Raw genomic sequence first — 21,344 nt, forward strand, 5'->3', positions numbered from 1 at the left:
ATATGATGAAATGCAGTTGAAATACGGATGACAAGCGTATTAGTTCTGCACAGCTGCAAGACAAATAGTTTTGGAGGGAGGGCAGACTAAGGCTGAAGCTCCTCTGGCTCTGCAGATACTTTCAGCCCCTTTCCTCCTCACAGAGGCCAAGTGTTGCTCTGGGGAAGTGATTTTGTTGCAGCCTAGCTACTGGAAGAGGAGGTTATTTAATCCCTTTATGAGTGCCCAACAGGAAAAGGAGTGAAGGTTGGACGGGTAACATGTTTGGGGGAGAGTGCAGAAGCTAGGAAAACGCATATGCTGCCAACAGAGCCACAGACCTTTGTCCATAGAAGAGCCTTGGTGGTACAAAAAAAAGCACTGACACTAAAAGTGCTCCAGCTAATGTGCATTATTTGAGCTAAAGGGAGTTGGAGTCAACAAGGCCTTGAGCTAAAGGGGGTTGAAGTCAACAAGGCCTTGAGCAGCAATACTGGCAGTGAATCCCAGGACAGCAGTGGTAGAGGAGTGTCAGTCCCTTTTACCACAGCCCCTGCAGTAAGTTCCAAGCTCACATGGTGTCCCTACTGACAACCCAGGAATGCACTGATGATTTCAGATGAGCACAGGATTAATTCACTTTTGTCTTTTGACTCATTTGGTAGTTTTTAAGGTGGCCCTATTAAAACTTACTGCCAATGACTTTGTTACGAACAAAAACCAGACATAATCAATGATAGAGTTCTGCAATTCCGTTTTAATCAGATCCTTCTCTGCTCTCCTTCTTTTAATTTAAATTTAAATTAAAAAAAAAAAAAGAAAGAAAGAAAAGATGACACATTATTTTATCGCTCACTCTAGCCCGCATAGCCAGCCTCTGTGCCACTTTGACACTTCTTCTGCAGCTAGGATGAACACACAAACAACGGGACTGTGAGCTTGCTCCATTCCTCTCAACTGAGTGTTAAATTCAATCTACTTTAATCACTAAAATGCCATCACCTGTTTGATCCTTGAGACTTTCCTGACCACCCCCATATGCAATGTATGAGATCCTTTTAAAGTTCAAGGCAGAGTTAGTTCTGCTGAATGATTTCCCCATGGCTCTGTGATTGTGCGCCATTTTAAGGAGCTGTGTCTGAGCTGTGTTCTCAGGTAAAATGAAAGAACATCTTAGCTTGTGTGCACATGTGTATGTGTAACTCCTTAAGGGTCTTAAATCCTTCTTCTAAGGCATGAGCATTTTGCTGCTTGTGTCTGGAGCAAGGGGGATCATGGCTCAGGACTGTGTTCATCCCCCTGCCCCTTTGCAGCAGAGCTGGAGGAGTGAGATCAGCCACAGCAGTGCAGGGTCCTCCACTAGATCTTGCAGAGGTGACAGGCAGAGGTAGTGGGCAGAGGTGAGTTCAGTCAAAGCCTGCAATTTTGTGTTGTAGCTCTCAATAAACACTCATATGTTCCTTCTCGTTGATGCCTTTGCAAGGATGGTCTCTTCTTATAGACAGCCTGACCAGATGTTCGCTCCAAGTACCAGCTTGAATTGCTCCAGGTAGACTCCCTACCCTTGGCACTAATGATCTGTGCAGGGCATCTGTTTTCTGCTTTGTGCAATTGCTCCACAAGAGAAACATGTTCACCTATACACCCATGGAGACCTTCACCTTCCCAGCAGGTAACAAAGGGATATATGTATTCCTTTACATATATATGCTTTTTCACACCAAACATAGATTATTTCATATGTGTTTCACTGATAGAAACGTAATTAGCTTACCTAAGATACTAGTTTAAAGAGCTCTGTAAGCAATAGTGATTTCTGTACTGTAAAAGCCTTTTGGAAAGCTTTAGCACACAGACATGCACAACAAACTCCATGCTCAACTAAAGCTTGCTAGCTGATGCCAAACATCAACCCACTACCTTGACATGGACATTTGCTCAAAGTAAGCAGACATTAACTTCCCTCTGGATTGGCAGAAGTTGCTACTTTAGTCTTGGTGAGAAGAGATGATAAAACAAGTTGTAGAGGGACTAAAATAGGATCCAATCTGCCATGCCCACGGTGAAGCTGTTCACAACTGCTGTTCACCAGAGCATGACTCATTCTATGCAAGCTGTCCGGTAGACATTCCTCCAAGAAATTTTTCCCTCAACATCCCAGAACCATAAGAGTAGGAGGTCCCTCCCTTGCACTATGAACAAGGCATGACCCCTCTCTCAACCTTGCTGAACACGGAGCTTTACCCCTACTTTAAGGGTGCTCCCAGCATCCCTTAGTCTACTGTCTCCCTCTCTGCTCATACACAACCTGGGAAATGATTCCTCAGCCAGGATTATGCCCACCCTGCACTGCTTTGCCCCTTCCATCAGCCCTCTCCAGGAGGTGGCCAGGTTGGAGGTGACAACCAGGCAAGCATTAGACACTAGAAATTCTTCACTATGAGGGTAGTCAGACACTGGCACAGGTTGCCCAGAGAAGCTGCAGCTGCCCCATCCCTGGCAGTGTTCAAGGCCGGGTTGGATGGGGCATTGAGTAATCTGGTATAGTGGAAGATGTCTGCCTATGGCAGGGGATTGGAAATGGATGATATTTAAGGTCCCTTCCAACCCAAACCATTCTATGATTGTACAATTCCATGAAGCAACAGAGCCAGGCACCTTCACAAAGCAGGTCTGGGATGTTGCAGAGTGCCAGGGCTGGGCACTTCATCTTGCTGTAGCCTGCTTCATGAACAAAACTCAGGCTTTTTCAGCTGATAATTAAGGGATCCTCAGAGGCCTCGTGCTTCTCTCTTCTCTAACAAGCATGGTTATGTTACTGCGAAAACCTCGCTGCAGATGTCAAGGTTGTCTTTTCTATCATGTGCTTGTTTTCTCCTCTTAGGGAACATTTGTTTCACCTTACATGGTAGGCCCACCTTTTCTCACACTTCTGGCTACAGCAAGAGGCACAGATTCCGTTTACTTCTTTCACACTCAGCTGTCCTTTACAGACCTTTGGTGTAAGAGCTGCTGTGCGGATCTGCAGACGTGCTCTCCCCTTTGGCTGTGACAGAAAACAATGCAGCCCAGCACCACTTCCCCCCTGTATTAATTATTAATAAAGCTGAACACTGGAGCAGTTCAGCTGAAGCAGCACAAAGGAGAAAGGCATGATTCATGCCCGCTCTCTCTAATGCCTTCAGAGTAATTCCCTGGATTCCCAGTGACCCACAATTAAATCCCCTTTCCCCCCCCCCCCCCCCCCTTTTTTTTTTTTAAATCAGAAACAAAACTCTTGCCTGAGAAAATTTTTATTTAGCAGTAGCAGAATGGTCTGTTTATGACTCCATCAGGCCACAGACAAACCAGCCCCACTGTGATACCTGAAATGCAGTATATAAATGTAATATAAAGCCTGCTTCAAAGGTGATTTTTTTCATGTGTTGATCTATTTTTCACAATAATACGTTGCTTTATATTGCATAGAATACGTAGAGACTAGCATGTGCCCAAACCAGCATCACCATCAGCACACAAAATACCATTGTGACAGCTGGAGACCAGCCCAGCAGCTCCTTCATGGCAGTGGGCTATGCAGCCCATGGTCATTGTGCAGCCCATGGTCATGGTGCAGCCAGCAGCACCCCTGCAGTGAGAGTGGGAGCCCACTTCATGCTTCTGTGTAGCTGCTGAGAGGGAAAAAGGGGAAGAACTGGAGTTTCATCTCTATTCTTCCTGAGTCCAGTACAGCAGAGGAAAGCTTGGGTACCACCATGAAGATACCTTATGCCAAAAGGAGCCAAACCCTAATGTCTGTTCCCCAGGAAAAAAGACACCATTAGTGCTGCCAGGGAGGGCTGTAACTACAAAGGAGAGCTGCAGGACTCCACAGAGGCGGCAGAAAACTGTTCAAGCATACCTAAAATAAACCTCCAGGCTTTTCAGATTGTCTGAGAGTAGAGTACCTGTCAAGGGCTTTGGGTTACCTGTCATGAGCACAGATAGCCCAAAGCCTCACCCTGCTCTCCACGCCAATCCCCCCTCCTCACTGCAGCATCGCCATTGCACTCATGGTGATATTTGCTGCTCACCAGGCACGAAGCCCTGAGGATTTTGCCAGACTATCAACCTGCCAGAGAAACATCCTGCATCACCACACACACTTCCTCCAACCTGGCAGCTCATGCAAACAGCCCATCTGGAGCAGATCAGCTCCAGCACTGCCACCGCAGGTGTCCCACAGGAAACAACACTGGGGCCTTGACACCATCCCCACTCGTGGAGCTCCAGGACCAGCAGATCCAACAAAGCAGAAGACCTGAGGCTTGGAACCACCTGAATAAGACACGAAGGCAGAGTCAATCTGCAACAACATATTTTAAAAGGGCATCCCTACTAGTCTCTCTGGACAGTTGCAGGCAGTGAGAAGCGCTGGCAGGTTTTAATACTTATGAAAGTGGGGCTTGCACAGGGAATTTTGGTGGGGATAAAAGGGATAATGCTATCAAATGCTTCTAATGAAGCCCGAATTTGAGGGTGGCTTTGCCGACCCGCAGGAATAAGAAAACAACCATGACCAGTTCAGTCACAAGTCATGCTGCTGGAGGCTTTTTCAGCTTAGACAGTCTAATGGATAAATTGTTTGTACACTAATGGTGTTCACTAATACTAATTACTGACTGTGGAGGAGGGCACTAGGCAACAGCCTGGGTCTTATGGCTCCCGCAGGACGGCTCCTACAGCCCTGCTGGGGACACTGCCTGGCACCATGTCTGGCCTGGCCTTGCAGTGCTGTCAAAGGCTGCAGATCAGAGGCTGCAGTTTGGTGCAAACAGCATAGCATCTTCCTCCCATTTTGGGAGACTCTTTGAATTTACAGACTGCTCAATCCAATGCTGCCTGGCTTCAAGTGAGGGGCAGTGATGCTCCACAGCAACCCATAGGAGCACAGCAGGTTTCCCTCCTGCTGGCACCACCTGGGAGACTTTTAGGGGTGCATTTCAGCCTCAGGGCACTGGCAGTTTCAGGGGAACCTGTCCCTTTGATGACTGCAGAGCAGCTGGCACCCACCCCGTGTGCTGCATTCAGCAATGAGCAGCTGCTCTGGATAGGTCCAAGCAAGTCTGCTGCAGCACTGTGAGCAAGAGAGCAACTGTGCAGCCCAAACAGGTACATAACTGCCTCAGAACACAGTGGAGTGTTTTTGTTGAGATTTGTAGTTCTTCTATCCTCCCCAGAGCAGCAGAGCGCCTGTGGTTGAGACATTCCTTGAGGGAAGCTTTCTTCCTCCATTCCTCCCATTTCTCCCTCTCTGTCCTCAGTCCTTCCAGCCCCTCCGCTACTTTTCAGCACAAAGGCCCAGGTACCTACAGTAGTGAGGGACTTCAGAGATCAGAGGACACAGCAGGAGGTTGTGTCTCTGCTAAGAAGGGTCAAAACCCTGGGCCAGATTGCAATAACTCCTTTCCAAGCTGTTTCCCTTTTTTCCTATAAATTTTCTTGAAACCTTTTCCTTTTCTCCGATGTGTTTCCCTGAAGGTTTCATACCTGACTTCAAGGCAATCACAGACAGAGGTTTGAAGGGTTTCAGTGAGATCTCATTAGCTAATTGCACCTGAAGGTGACTTACATGAATAATCTTCAGCAAAGCCGGTCGTGTTACAGAAAGAACTTCTAAACAAAACCCCACTAGCACAAATAAAAGAATAAAGCAACCCCCAGCAGACACCCACTGTGAGCTAAGCACGCTCCTACACACAGACACTAATCTGTTCAATTAAATGTAAGTGTACTGGAAGGTGGCACTCACTACCTGCACTTCTCCTCCTTCCACATAGCACCTTGACCCTTTCCACAGGCAGCAGGAGGGCGGGAGGCAGAGCCCCGAAGAAGGGCATCTGCCACTCATTTTATATTTGGAACGCATTGAGCCATCATGCTTCTCTGATTGACAGTACTCACCAGGGAAATGATGCCTCTGGCAAGGACACTTTTCCCTCTGTGGTCCAGGAGAGAGCTGTTAATTGTAAGCGGTGGAGTCCCCGTAGCCCCCCGCCACCACAAAACATAGCGCACTTATCAGCTGCCTGCATGGCTGATCTCTAACTCTGGAACCTATGAGCCAAATTTTACAACATCTAGGGGCCTAAATTTCTAGTAGTTTCACGAAATAAAACCCAGCCAGCTGGAGGAGGAGAACCCCACACGTGCATCTACCCATGCAGGGGGAGGCTCAGCTCGGGTTTTTGACTTTAGGAAACACACCAGCGCTCTGGCATGTGTCCAAAGAACTGCCTCTCCCTCCGGGCAGGGAGCGTTTCTTGCAGCACCGGCAACACAGTGCTCCCTGCTGCAGGGGTTTCAGCATGGGGTCACCCAGGGAGCAAGAAATTGAGGGAAGAGGCCAGGCCTCCCTCCAGTTATTGTTTGTGGGGAGTGTCTAAACACTAAGCACAGGAGGGCAGCTTTGCAGCTCCTGCCTTCCTTAGGGATGGGGGAAAGGTGATACGTGAAACACAAGCTCCAGGAGCTTGTGAGGTCATCCAAGTGCAAAGTATAGCAAATAGCTGTGTGTGGACCTGCAAGACACATGTTTGAAAAGGGACACACACATCTGTGTGCAGCTTAGTTATGCCACAGAGCAGAAAGCAGGAGCCTGACTACATGAACTGCACCCACTCCTTTCTGAGGCAGAGGCATCCCCTGAGGCAGAGGCATCCTCTCTCCTAGCTGGGCACAGCCACACTGACCAACACAGTGAACCATCCCCATCACACTCAGCTATGTGGTGATGGGAGAAGGAAACCAAAACCCAAGCGTATTTTGGAGTAAGAGAAAGAAGCAGACTAGCCCAGTCCTTTTAGATGTCCTCACCCCTCCGGCAGCCTAGTTGATGAAGGCTATTAAAAAAATGGGGTGAGACACACATGCAATTACACCCTGCTGCATTAGTTCAGCTGAGGAAAACAGGGCCAGTTCTGTACTGCTAATGCAGGATGACACTCAAACTGCTGTCATGAACAGCACAATGCAATGGTCAGAGCACTGCAGCCCCATTTCTGCTTCCTGCGTGGCTGAAAGACCAAACCCCCACATTGGCATTAGGAAGGACATAACTGCCAGCACCCCTAAATCCAGAGTGTCCTTTCCCTCCTGCAAGCATGTGGGGAAGGACAGTGCAGAAGGTTAACAGAGAATATCAGCTCAGACCGGAGGCTGTTACTAGAAATAGAGACAGACAGAAAGCTTTTTGCCTGCAAATACTTGGCTATTTTGCAATAAATAGCCCTACTGCTTTACGGTTTGACAATTACTGTAATAGGAAACGCACTTTGAAATAGCACTTCCCTCTTTCACCCCACACCCAAATCCCGTCATTTGCAGAAAGGACCAGCTCATTCTCAGGCAGAGCTAAACCAAAGTGGAATGCACAAATCATTAAATACCCTTAAGGGTAGGACCTGTGGCTGTAAGCAGTGTGTGGCTCCCAGCACACACAGCACACTGCTTACTTGTAACAATGATGTGTCCCCGGGTCCTGCTCCCCAGTGAGGTACCTTCAAGCATAAAGAATGAATGAAGACAGCTGATGCAGCTGCTCGGTCCTGCAGCCTGAATTTGTCACACATCAGCATCCACTGAGTTGGCTCCTTTGACAGCAGCTGGCTTTGCTGGCTAGACAAAAAGATAGACTGAGGGACTATGAGATTCCTACCCCCACACGGTCAAACCTTCTCTTGGGTAAGATCTTAACCTGATCTTAACCTTCTCTTGGGTAAGAAAGATAAATAGGTCATGTTCCTGGGATCCTGCTAGACAGCAAGAGTCCAGGTTGTTAATATATTTTTCCATGGCATTTTTTTTCCCCATCAAACTGAATCCCCAAGCATCACTGCCAATCCTGAACACCGTGATTCCAACAAGATCCTTAGCAGTACTGAAGTTTGTTTAGACAGACTTCCATTTACTGCTTTTCAAGCGTTTTTTTTTAGCCCTTTTACAGGCACAGATTTGTAAACAACATTTCTCTGTGGCTGCCATCAGCACAGCATCATTGCACATGCACTGTTTCACTTACTCCTTTGGCTAGGACTGCTTCTTTGCTTGCTGCAAGCTTTGTCTTTGTGATATATGCAATAAACAAACACATACAATTTTAAAACCTCACAGAGTGCTTCTGCTCTCCTTCCATGCCATGGCAAAGATCCTAAAACCGAGACTGCTTGATGTGGGACCCTGTAACAAACCCAGGAGATCTGCAGTCAGCTGGATTTTAAAGGTATCTCTACATCAGCTAGTCCTGCTCTTTTCATCAGAGGGGCACGTCTCTGCACTTAAGCTATCCCCTGTATCAAACAGGCTTTGTAGCAGCATTCAAACCAACACCACAGTTTAGGAGGTCTACCCCTAGCCACGGCTGGGACAGTCAATGCAAGCCACTAACCATAGGCTGAGAATGTGATGGGCTATGCACAGTTCTTAGTCTGTTCAACACTTCAGCCAGTCAAAGTTTTGAAAACCGAAGTTCATAAGAGATTTGGAGTATTAGTTTTATGGGAAGTTTCAACCACCAGAAGGGACTGAAGTTTTTAAGCCACCTTTGACTCTGCCTAGCTCCATGTAATGATGGCTTATTGGCATTTGCCATAAGCCAAGTCCTACATGCGTGCAACATGTGCCAGCTGTACTTTGATTACTATGTGCTGCATAACCTGTGCTTTCTTTTCCAGCTTCTTCAGATAAAAAATGGTCTCCAATGACAATGAGTATAAATATTGATACTGTACTGAACCTTATGAAATGAGACAGAATCAAACTCCAGGCCCAGGGCTGCCTTTAATGTTATTTTAGTTGGAGGTTATTTCCCTCTGCCCAGGTTTTGTTCCCAATTTGTCACTGATTTCTGACTGGACTTCCTATCCCCCTTTATTGTCTCTGCAGACAGCTCAACTAGTTTGACAGGAGGAACCTGGGTATTTTCTTCACCCTGCAAGCTGAACTCAACTGAACTAACTAAAGGCTTTTAAGGCTTTTACAACACCTCTGAGCAATTTTTTTTTTTCTTTTTTTCCTGGGAAATTAAGCAAAGTTATTCTCAGCTGGTAGAGAAACTGGGCTGGTCATTTCAGTGAACACAGCGTGTCCTAGCAGCTGTGACTTTTGCTTGATCTCTCTGCTGCATTGAAAACAAAAGAAACTCCAGCTATTTAGACTATTTCTCTCATTAGGAAATAGAGGAGTCATTTGTTCAAAAATGCATTCAATTCCTAGAGCAGCATCTGGCTGCAGTGAAACACAGGATTCATTTTGGCTTTGCTCTGAAACTTGCCGATTCTGACGCATTTTTGCCATGCACAAAGACTGCTGCCTGAGGATGTAGGAAGCAGCGAGTTAATCTTGCTAGTTTTAGGCTTACCATGTGCGCAGCTGTGGTACCTGAGCTGCTTACTGAAAAGGTTGTAGTACTGCCAACACAAATCTGAGATTTCTTCTTCCCTTTATAATAGCCATGATGTATGTAAATCATTTTCCCATTAGGTCTGCTGGGAATACGTGAGGATGAGCCTGCCAAGAGTGACAGGCACTACCCAGTTTATCTGCCTTCCTGTGCCCAGCAAAGCATTCATCAGCCTCTTCTGCCACCACGGTGTGATTAAAAAGGGTTCTAAGGATGGGTATTCCTTGCAAACTAACTCCAAATCAAAAGAAGGCTCTAAGCAACTTGAGGAAAAAATTGACATAATCTTTTTTGTATTCAATCAGAAACTATTTTCAGTTAAGCAAACAAACAACAAAACCCTCACTCCTCTCACAAGGAGACGTGCATGAAACTCACTTCAGCAGCTGGACCTGCATTAAGACCACTTTCTTACTCAAGACAACTATAATTTATTAACTTTATTTTAAAAAATAATTTATCACCAACTTACTTAGAACCAAGGTTGTCTGGTCAATATTTAACTATGGTACTGGTGGGGTTTTTTTTGGTACCCCAGAGTATTGCTCCTCTAGGCAATCTGTACTCTTTCAATTTCTTTAAACCTGAAGTTTTATTCTCTCAGGGTAGTCTGCTTTTGCCACTGAAGACAATGGTAAAATTTCATGAAAACTGAGACCATATGCCTTTCTTTATAACTATACAGCAGCTTTATGGATCAGACTTCTTTATGAAATACTACATTTAATTGACTTTGCTGATTTGCCCCTACATTTATTTTGTATTATCTATGCAAAACAGTATGATGACAATTATTCTGGAAATATGCTGTCTCTTCAGATGTCACAACTATGCAATGTATGTAAAAAATATTTCACTTGCAAAAGAAAAATCAATAAAGTAACTAGGCAGAATCAAACCATGCTTTTATTTCCATTGCATATAAAATTTCATATGAAGGTACTGATGTACATTACTATCCCCTATGCAGTAGAGAGGCTAAGAAACGAGTGAAAGAATAGTCATGTGCAATGTTCACACAAGTTGCCACTCTCAAGACATCCCCAAAGAAGAATGAAATTCTAAGAGTAACAAAAAAAAAAAAAAAATTGTTCAGGACTTCTGTTGTTGCAGTATCCATTTTATACCATTATAAACATAAGCAATCAATTTCCTTTGGGCCAGGGCTGCTAAAATCTACAGTTTGTGTCCAATGGGAGGCTTTGTTTTTCACTGAAAAAGACTTTTTCCTTTCCCAGAGAAGTTGCATGCTACAAGGGCTGGGCATCGCTGGAACGGAGGAGAGGTGTTAACCTCACTCTGACGAAGTCATCAGCTCCAAGTACTCTGGAGCAACATGACAAGTCAAACAAACAGCAAAAGATGCTCAGTCCAACCCGCAAACTTAATTCTAGTGTTATTGAAAGATATAAAGGTTTACCACACTCCTGTAGATCTAAGTGCATTATGCTCTACACACCTGAACAAAGCCTTATATATATTTATATATAATAAAACTTCAGCTGTTTTAACACTAATATTGGTGTTGGAAAGTATTTCGAAAATTAAAGCTGTCTTTTGTTCTGCTTTATGGATTCTGTATATATGTGATAATTTGTGCTACTGAATAAAAAGGGATATTACAGATGACTGTAAAAGTGTACGAGTTATACCCTTATGCATTAAAATCAAGTGCTTATTAGAGATGCTTTCCAAAGCTGTTTCTGTGAAATTCAGTACCGAATACAGCATCAATTTTTATTTTTTTTAAGGAGCAAAAAATGGCTGCAATTATCCCCAGTGATAGGCTGTAAAAGGATAATTGGAGAAGCAATACAATCACATTGCCAGGTGTCTGGAAAACCTTGAACTTCCAGTAGGCTCTTGAATTAAAGCTCATTGTAGTATCATGCATATTAGCTTGTACAGGTAACCCCATCAGTCAGGAACTAAAAATATGGTAGAAATGCCCAGCCCTAGCCCCATGGCTACCTTACTTTCAAATGCAGCAAACAGAAGGAAAATAGTTTTTAAAGTTAAGGCACAGCCCTGGGACCAAAGACCTGCAGCTTTTTTAATCAATACATCTTTACATACTTTATACTTTTCTTGAATCTTCCATAAACAAGCTCTAAGGTGACACTGAATATATTAAGAAGAAACAAACAAAAAAAAGGGAATATGTATAACACAATCATCATTCTCTCGCCAAGAGTTTCCAAAGATAGCAACACCATCCGGAGAAGGATGATGTTATAGTAAGAACTGATAATTTACAGTTAACATTACAGTATATACATTACAATAAATACATGGTTGTAAACAGACAAACAAGACTGTATTACAGGTAAGGTCATTTGGTGAGAAAAACTCATGGCACAAATAAAATAAATAATGGGTTTAGAAAGAACTGTCAAAGCTTTCTGTAAAATCCATTTCAGTCAAGTGTTTTAAACTTCTGAATGCTATTTGTTCTATTTATATTCTTTCATTATCATTTTAATAACACAAAACAATTTAAGAATTCAAATACAGCATTATTAAGTACAGTAACTTGCAAGCTAAAGTGTACTGTTACAAGCAAGGTGAATTTTCTTCCCACACACACATTCAATAGCTACTCACTGCATTTTTTTTTATGGCAAAAATATTCAAAACACATAAAGCCACTTGTAAATTGTTTTGTTTTAAAGCAGTGTACAATGCTAAAACACACTTTGGCAAAAGAGGAAAAAGATTGTACAATGCATTATATCCCCAGTTCTAAGAAACGTTATCTTTTCTCCGATTGTCCGTATACATGGATGCATTTCTCACAATATAATGTCATTCTCTTCATTTACTTTCAATTAGTGCAGATACAAAACGTCTTCAAAAAAACCCTATTGGTATTTCAGAATTCATATTGCTTTTCCATTATTAAGGTTCCAGGCACTCTTGGGGACTGAAAGGACTTTTAAATGGATCAGGTTTAGGAAGAAATGATGGAGAAAAGTCAAAAACTGAGAAAAAAAGCATGAGTTCTCTATATTCTCTTTCCTCCTTCAGTATCTTCTGTGCTAAAGCCCTGTGAGGGCTAAAAAAACTATGATCTGGATATAGAAGAATGCAAAATACATTTAAAAACTAAATTATTAACCAATCACTTTTATTCTAGATCTCAGACACTTAACCGCCCTTCCCCCATATTCGTATCTGCTAACTTATTACAAAATGAATCCAAAGGAGAAATAATGGCTGTTGCTATCTTCTTTTGTTAAGAAATCATCTTCACATTAACATTTTACAAAAATTTTAAAGAGTAGGAGTCTGCTAGCTTCCCTAAGCTACTATTTCCCGTCTTATATGTTCAAACCTGCAAGCAGAGGAAATGACAAATATGAACTCCTACCTCTCTTTAACTTTTCAAGTTACAGAAGCTTTCAGTACCCACCAAACTGAAAAGCAGGATTCCCAGCACAAGCTGGGTAAAGGATGAAAAGGTCTGAGATTGAAATAATGTGGAGTAAACAACTCTCCTGATGCATTACTCATTATTTAAAAACATAAAAAGACAAGACTGACCTGGCTCTTCTTGCAAGACAGACATGAAAAAATAATGCTATCATTACTATTATGTTATACACAGATTAGCAAATGGTTTACTAGATTATTAACACATAAGAAGTCAAGAACGAAACAAAATTTGAAATATTACACTAATGCGCTTTTTTTGCCAGAATAAATATCCCATACATTATATTAGCCTGTTCTGATTTAGCAGTCTACAGATCCCAGCCAAAAACAGTCTGGTAATCACTTTTCAGAGGGAGAAAAATTTTACAGCAGAAGAACTGCTTTTTTATTAAGATGACAATTCATTACCTTTCTTTTCTAAGTCCTTGACTGCAGGACTAGAGCTCTAGTCCTGCAAATCCTAGTCTTAGTGGTCCAACATGGTTTTGGTGGGACCACTTGTTGCAATAAGACAGAATTGGCAGGATCAGGCCACTACAAGGGCAAAATCAAAACATAAGTTCCTGTAATACATTTGGGAAAATTGTGATGAAAAGCAAACACACAAAACAAACTATCATCCTGCAAAAGTTTTATGTAACAAAGGATATTAATGGAATTCACTAATATATAAAATACTTTTACAGCTGAATATTACCGTGAGATTCTAAGGTGCAAAAAATATAAGGAAAGGAGAAAAAGTATCATCCAGTGTAGCACAGATTTGTACTGAAAACTCGCAAGTTACTCTTTGTGAAAAAAAACAAAACAAAACAAACAAAAATGAAACCAAAAAAGAAACCAAAAGAAGCCCAACAAAACAAAACAAACAACAACAACAAAAAAGTGGCAGATGAAGTCTGAAAGTGTTTTTCTTTAAATATAATACCTCAGTATAATTAATAATAAAAGCTCTACAAAAGGCCTCTCTTCTACATAATATACAAAATGCAGAGGTTAGTGCAACCCACTGGGCACACTTTTTTCAATCACAATCAGGAAGATTCAAAATCACAAAATTAAAATTTTGCAATTTTCATAGCTCATCTTCCTGTTGGTAACAGAATCATGTTGTGTCTCGTTATTTATGACATTTGTTTTCCAGTAGGAACCTCAGTTTATTTTTGTCTGTTTCCTTTCATGACAAACATCCAATGCTTTGCTTGAATTCAAAAATTATCAAAGCATATTAGCATTCGGTTGACAGCTGCTACTCCTCTGAAAACATTTGCTTTATTTAATCCTACCTGACAAATGGAGAGCTTATGAAGATGTAGTTTATGGATGTTCCCACTCCTGCTTTCTGATGCCATGCAGGTGAAAATTTCTTTTTCAATATTCCTGAGTGCCAAACTGAATCATCAACATCAGTTTTGATCAACAAACATCCCTGGAGATGACACTGAGTTGTGACTACGATTGTAGTCTATGTCATATGACATAGGCTACTGATGACATTCCAAAATCCATTACCCAATTAAAAAAAAAATAAAAAGAGAAAAATGAAAATAAAAAGAGAAAGAAAAGAAAAGAGAAGGGAGAGAGCAAGAGAGAAAGAGACTGCATCCTCCTTGCTACGTGTTAGGAGTATGGTCTTCTACCACACAAGGTTCTGTCTGGTTCTCCTCCTCTTCTACTTCTTCCCCTACTTGCTCATCAAGAGGAATTTCAGTGGATTCTGAATCCTGGGTGCAAAGAGTCTTGGAGTCACTGCAGCTGGTGTCTTCTTCTACTTGACTTCCACTGTCCTTTTCTGTGTCTGACTCACCATCTTCCTCCAGTGTTAGTTCAAACTGGAATTTTTCAGTTTGAGTCTGCTTACTCTCTTCCTGGTCATCAGCTGCAGGAGAAGGACTTTGAGGGATTGTGCTCTGGTACCATTCTCGATTGTCCTCCAGTGTATCTAAGATTTCCTGGGCATCTGGGTGAACAAGATCTGCCCATGTCTCCCACAGAGGATGAACAATATAGTCTATAAAACCCACCTGTTTCAAATAATACAAAATGAGGATAAGCTCTTATTCACAACCGTGCTTTTAAATCACATAAAATATGAGAAATACAGCACTAGTAAGGCACACTAGATATGCTACCCTAAGGTGGCTGAAAGGAAATCATGCTGGTTTTACGTAGTAAATAGGGTCTTTTACATTTACGTTTACATTTTACATTTACATTTCACATTCAAAAGTCTGATTCAGGATATTGGAAAAGGACTTGGAAAGCATTTGCTCTCAAATGAACTGTTCATTCCAAACAACTCCACTGCATTTACTGAGCCAAACTGTTTTGTATTTAATTCTGTTTCTGAAGGAAATCTTAATGAGTGGCTGTACAACAGTCTTTTGACATGTATACTACATTTGACTTATGACAGTGATGGAATCTCTTCAGCAAGGGCACTGTGATGCATTATATTTTCATAGTAAAAAAATCTCAGCTCCCCTTTCTTACTATTCAGGAGCTGAATTAATTTACTAGGAAGAAAAAAAGGATATAGTGCATTCAGAAATCAATCAAAACAAGGCTACAGACCATGATTTTCTGTTAAAATGTCATACTGTGTTATTTAACTACCTACTCAAACCAATTACCTGTGATTTTTCTACAGATGCATTGTGCTTATCACACATGGGACTTATCTCCATTCCCCTCTCTCTTTCCCGATCTCCTTGCCGAAAAAATTCCTCCATAATTCTGTCTGTCCATTGGCGGTAGAGATCAAGTGGCTTAGTTGGATTGCTTAGATCTGCACAGTGCACCATATTCTGAAGAACCTAAAAAAGATTGAACACTGTGGTGTTATTACACTGGAAAAAGAAACAGCTCCATTTACACTTTTGGTGCCTGTGAAACAGAATCTTGAAAATATATGTAGTGCAATATTTATTCTAAACAGCAAAAACTTGGGTATTTAGCTATTTTTCACACTTGCAGTAATAGTCACGAATGACCTCATTTCTGTTGCTTCTGCCTGTATAAGGCACAGAAAATCTTTGAGAAAACAACCAGTCAAGTGCCAATAATTTGAATAGAAGGCCAAAGCCTCATTTAGTCCAGAATTACTCTAGTACCTCATTACTCTCTCAGAGTCACACTACAGGGAGGAGTCACTGTCAAAGGGAGTACAGGGAGTCATGGTGTAAGAAAAGACAGCTGATCTAATCCATGCTGGAGAATGGGCAGGCCAATGTTAACTGAGGATGTAAACTGATATAAGTGACCATTTGCAGGTGAACTTTCTTACCTGAATTCTGTCTGAATAGTTATCAAGAAGTAGGACACCAGAACTGGTCACTTTTTTGGTTTCAACCATGGTTTTTAAATCAGCCAACAGATTCATATGCTTAGACATGTCTGTTGCAAGTACCTTGAAGGAAAAAAACAAATAAACATTACATAAATTACTGATTTTTAAAAATATCTTTAAACACTTAAACAGTTCTGGGGTGAACCCATATTTCCTGTGTCTTCATAGACTATAAAAGTGAGCCATGTATGCCACCAGTGTTGAAAACAGTAAGTTTTCATTTTGGTTATTTCAACAATACGACAATATGATTGTTCAGAATGATGTGATCAGCCTAAATTCATCATCAGATCAGCAGTAAATTTCTGTGGTGGTGAAAGAGTATACATGTCAGAACAAAATCAGCTTGAAGGAGGATAGTGTACGTTCTGAAAAGGTATAGATAGTTGTTGAAACTGAAAACAGAACACACTATTCATGTTAGGATAAGACAATATATAACTTCAAACTTTTACTCGATTGGCTATGGGTCTAATGACATGCAATTTGTCATAAAAGCTTCTGTGCTTTATTCAATTTGCTAGCACTATGCAAGAGGGACTCTCAAACAGAACTCACAATGTCAATGACCATTTTCCTCAATGATTGCCTCTGTTTTTTGCTCAAATTCTGGAAAATGTCACAATTTTCTTCCTGCAGCAGCTTGAAGCCCACAGCTAAATGATGATTCTCCAGTACCGATGAGTCATTGTACATCAAGGCGAGTTCAGAATCTGCAATAACAATTGCAGGGCAGAAAGTTACTATAGTCTGTGCTTCTCTGCAGCCCCTTAAGATTTTTCAAATTTATTACATTCATAAAGATTTACAGAAGAACTTTTAGAAACAGAGTTCTTGTAGTTCACACAGTATCAAAACTTACAGATTAGTAACTGAACATCTCAACAAATAAAGGCAAAGTACTTTGAGGAAAATAGAGAAAACTCTTTGCAGTGAAGCATGTATACATGTCTGGAGTAGCAATAAAAAATACAAGGAAGGTATTTTTCAGAATGCATTTTTATATCTGCATGAGGTCACATGGAAAATATATGCTTAACTACACCTGAACTAAAACAGATACTGAAGTTTTCTCTTCTCATGCCTTTCTCCACCCCAACTACTAAAATTCCATTGTTTAAGACAAGTTGCAGCTATCCAGCACGCAGACCCAGAAATACACAGCTAAGGCCTTGCTGCAGGTCAGGCACAGAGCACACATCTAGGTTTTCAAACCACATTTTTCTGCAGTTAGCGAGGGCACTCAGATGCCTCACCAATTAAGCCAATGGGTCATCAGTCCATGACAACTGGATATTTTGAGAGGAGGTTGGTAGGATGGTAACAGCTATGCTTTTTGTCTTTTTCTTGGAAGGTCATGTGGCTTGAAAATGCAAGTAGTGGCCTTGCCTACTGCCACATATTTGAGTGTGGTCAGCACAAGACACTGTGATGCTGCCTTCTCCAATAGAGTATTCTTAACTCAGGATGTTATGAGAATAACATACATCTTCCTAGCAATGCTTACGCTAGGCACACAGAGAAGGTCTGCATTGGTCTTCTAGACCTGCTGAAGATCTAGCTCTAACAAATAAAAGCAGCTACAACAACTTTCTGCACAGCTTTGGTTTATACCCAGGGATACCAAAATGTCAGCTTACATATGTTTTAAAACACAGCTTGCAAATGAATCTGCCATAGAAACCAAATACTTTCAATGCAATCACACTTGTCATTTGTGAAACTAATTTCTATTTATTACAGCTGTTCTATTCTAAATCTAGCCATATGTCAGTCTATTCTACTCTGTCCTCTTCTTCAACAGCTTTGTTTTAAAATCCCTCTGGCTCAATGGGGTGCCTCTAAAAGCTCTACTCTTCAGATTTCATTAGTCTCATTATCCATTCTCCTGCTGTCTTAGATCGATCTTTTGAATTAGGAAACCTTTCCTCTACCTTTCCTTATCCTGATGGCAGCAAAACCATAACAGCAAAAGGAAAAAGAAAGTGAATTTGTCAAATGATCTTTCATTTTTCACAGAACATTTACAAAGCTTGCCTACTTACAAATATGTCAGACACCAGTTTATTTTCCTCTCAAAACAGCCTTCTGATGAGCCCCAACTGCAAAACACTAGACACTGCCAAAATACTTTGGAAGAGCTGGAGCTACAGTCAAGAGCTAAAATGTGCCCAACCTTGTAATGGAGGTGAAAATCAAAGAAAATTCCCCCTTAGTAATCTCTGTAACACATTACAAGCTTTTCAAGAGTATTTGTCTGGAAGGTCAGAGTCACACTGATCATATAAGCATCACCTCTGATGCTAATATCTTTGTTTATTCTTTAATACCATTCAAGAGAGATCTGCTTTTCAGACAATTGCATAACAGACTAAATCCTTAAATAGGGAAATAATATTCAGAAATCACATGCAAGCAATTATAAAAAATAAGCAGAAATATGACAAAATGTACATACTTTAAAGTACCTGTAAGTCTTTCATGCTTTCTAAAAACATATTCTTAATGAAACATCAATACATTGTGTGGTTCACTGGAAAACAAAACTCATTGGAAGCAAATTATCTTCTACAAGTTAGGAAATCTAGCATTTAAGAGACCTAGGTGGTCTTTATCGGTGTCCCTACAGTTTCCTCCTTGCACACAGGACTCAAAAGGGATAAAATCCCTTTGTCTTTCAGCCTGGCAACAGCAGTTCCAGTTAGTGATGTTACCTGATTAACCGAGAAGCCTTCTCTATCAAAAGCTGAATTGAGAAAAACAAGGCATTTCTTCTAAGGCATTAAATGAGTAGCATCAGAATCATCCCTAACATAGCTGAAGTTCAACTGTCTTCATAGAAGTGAAAGCTTTATGTACCACTACTTGTTCCTTCCAATAGTCGGTCATCCTGCTTAAACTTAAAAAGCTCTGCTGTTTCCTCACAGCACCTCAGAGCCACCAATATATCCCAGTATTCAATCTGTGATTAAACAAATAAAACTTTACTCAAACATTTAGGTATTACACACTTTCATGCACAAGGCTTGATTCACCTCTCTTCCTAGACAATGCTGTTGAACTGTACTGGTTACCAAGAAATCTAAAGTCAATCCCAAGCCTTCTCCATGCAGGTGAGTCATCAAATCGAATTTCACTATAGGGTGGCCCTTAGGCCATTAAGGGAAATAAAATTAGATGCCAGCTAAACTGGAGTAAAGATCTCATTTGAACGTAGAGCAGCAATGAGTCAGAAGAGGAGCTCCCTTCAAACTATACCACTGATTCAGGTCATGTTATTTTAGGACCAGGGCAATAGATTCACCCAAGTGCTGAAATAACAGTATCTAAGAATGTGCAACCAGATGGGCCAAATACACAACCCTAGGTATGCTTCCATTTCTGTAGTTTTTTCTTCTTATGTGCTTGGATTATTAGTATCCAACTTTTTTAATTCTGGGTCAGTTATAAAAGGAGTTGTCAGACAGCAAAAGTAACATCATATGACAGAACTTGCACTGACCTACAATGTGTTACCCACTTACACTAGTAATATACACCACTGCAACCAAATCAGGTTGCACTGGGGCAAGAAGCCCTTCAGTGTGCCATGGCCAGGTTCAATGAAGCTATAAGTGTTTTCTTCTAATAGAAGACTAAAGAGGTAGGGAGGTTCCTGTAATGCTGCAGAGAACAGCCTTGAGGAATGCAGAACAAGTACACTGGTTTTCAACTTCAGAGATGACATTAGGGTCTCATTTCATTAGGGCTTTTTCCCTGCACATACAGAGTGCCAGCAAGAGACTCACAAAAGAATAAAAATTAAAAAATAAGTTTGCAGGGACAGGCTGAGAAAATTCAGTCCACAACACATGAGTATGTAGACATCAGAAACTAAGTACAGCAGCCAGGGAGAGACAGAGATGCATCTGCCAGTCTGCTTGCTTCTGAATTTCTTAAAAATGTATGGCTATCCTTGGCTGTATTATATAATTCCAATATAAACACAAACTGTTGTCTTCCTTTTTGGATTTTTATTTAATTGCCCCGCATTTTTCTCCCATTTCTCTCCTGTGTGCAAAGCATTCGACACTGACCCACATGACATCCTTGTCTCTAAATTGGAGAGACATCAATTTGATAGGTGGACCACTCAGTGGACAAAGAACTGGCTGGATGGCCACACACACAGAGTTGTGGTCAATGGCTCAATGTCCAGCTGGAGACCAGTGACAAGTTGCGTCCCTCAGGGATTGGTGTTGGGACCGGTCTTGTTCAACATCTTTGTCGCTGACATGGACAGTGGGATTGAGTGCGCCCTCAGCAAGTTTGCCGATGACACCAAGCTGTGTGGTTCAGTTGATACGCTGGAGGGAAGGAATGCCATCCAGAGGGACCTTGACACGCTTGTGAGGTGGGCTGATGCCAACTTCATGAAGTTTAACCATGCCAAGTGCAAGGTCCTACACCTGGGTTGGAGCAATCCCAGGCACAGCTACAGGTTGGGCAGAGAAGAGATTCAGAGCAGCCCTGCAGAGAAGGACTTGGGGGTGTTGGCTGATGAGAAATTTCACATGAGCCAGCTTCAGTGTGCACTCACAGCCCAAAAAGCCAACTGTGTGCTGGGCTGCATCAAAAGGAACGTGACCAGCAGGTCGAAGGAGGTTATCCTGCCCCGCTGCTCTTGTGAGACCTCACGAGAAGAGAGCAGAATTTGGAGCACTGTGTGCAGTTCTGGTGTCCTCAACATAAAAAGGTCATGCTGCATGAAGAAGGCTGCATGGAGACCTCATAGCAGCCTTCCAGTATCTGAAGGGGGCCTATAAGGATGCTGGGGAGGAACTCTTCATTACAGACTGAAGTGATAGGACAAGGGGTAACGGGTTAAAACTTAAACAGGGGAAGTTTAGGTTGGATATAAGGAAGAAGTTCTTTACTGTAAGGGTGGTGAGGCACCGGAATGAGCTGCCAAGGGAAGCTGTGAATGCTCCAACCCTGGTGGTGTTCAAGGCCAGGCTGGACAGAGCCTTGCGTGACATGATTTAGTGTGAGGTGCCCCTGCCCATGACAGGGGTGTTGGAATTAGATGATCTTAAGGTCCTTTCCAACCCTAACTATTCTATGATTCTATGATTTAATGTAAGCCAACTAATTTCCAGGAGA

General features: G+C 41.8%; 1 protein-coding gene across 2 annotated transcripts in view; it reads right to left on the reverse strand.

Moving 5' to 3' along the window:
- Positions 1-14,432: 14,432 nt before the first annotated feature.
- LOC130595706 (cAMP-specific 3',5'-cyclic phosphodiesterase 4D) overlaps positions 14,433-21,344 on the reverse strand; it is a 141,232-nt gene continuing 134,320 nt past the window's right edge. For both annotated transcript variants that reach the window (XM_057402688.1, XM_057402689.1), the window contains 4 exons: positions 16,761-16,915; positions 16,140-16,262; positions 15,487-15,669; positions 14,433-14,877 (listed from right to left, as the gene is read on the reverse strand). In XM_057402688.1, the coding sequence (XP_057258671.1) occupies positions 14,467-14,877; positions 15,487-15,669; positions 16,140-16,262; positions 16,761-16,915 (872 nt within the window). In that variant the 3' untranslated portion in view covers positions 14,433-14,466. The remainder of the gene's footprint in view (positions 14,878-15,486; positions 15,670-16,139; positions 16,263-16,760; positions 16,916-21,344) is intronic.

Source organism: Pezoporus wallicus, unplaced genomic scaffold, assembly GCF_028554395.1.
Source record: "Pezoporus wallicus isolate ANWC-B61680 ecotype Strahan unplaced genomic scaffold, APGP_CSIRO_Pwel_v1 contig_2870, whole genome shotgun sequence".
Lineage (NCBI taxonomy): Eukaryota > Metazoa > Chordata > Aves > Psittaciformes > Psittacidae > Pezoporus > Pezoporus wallicus.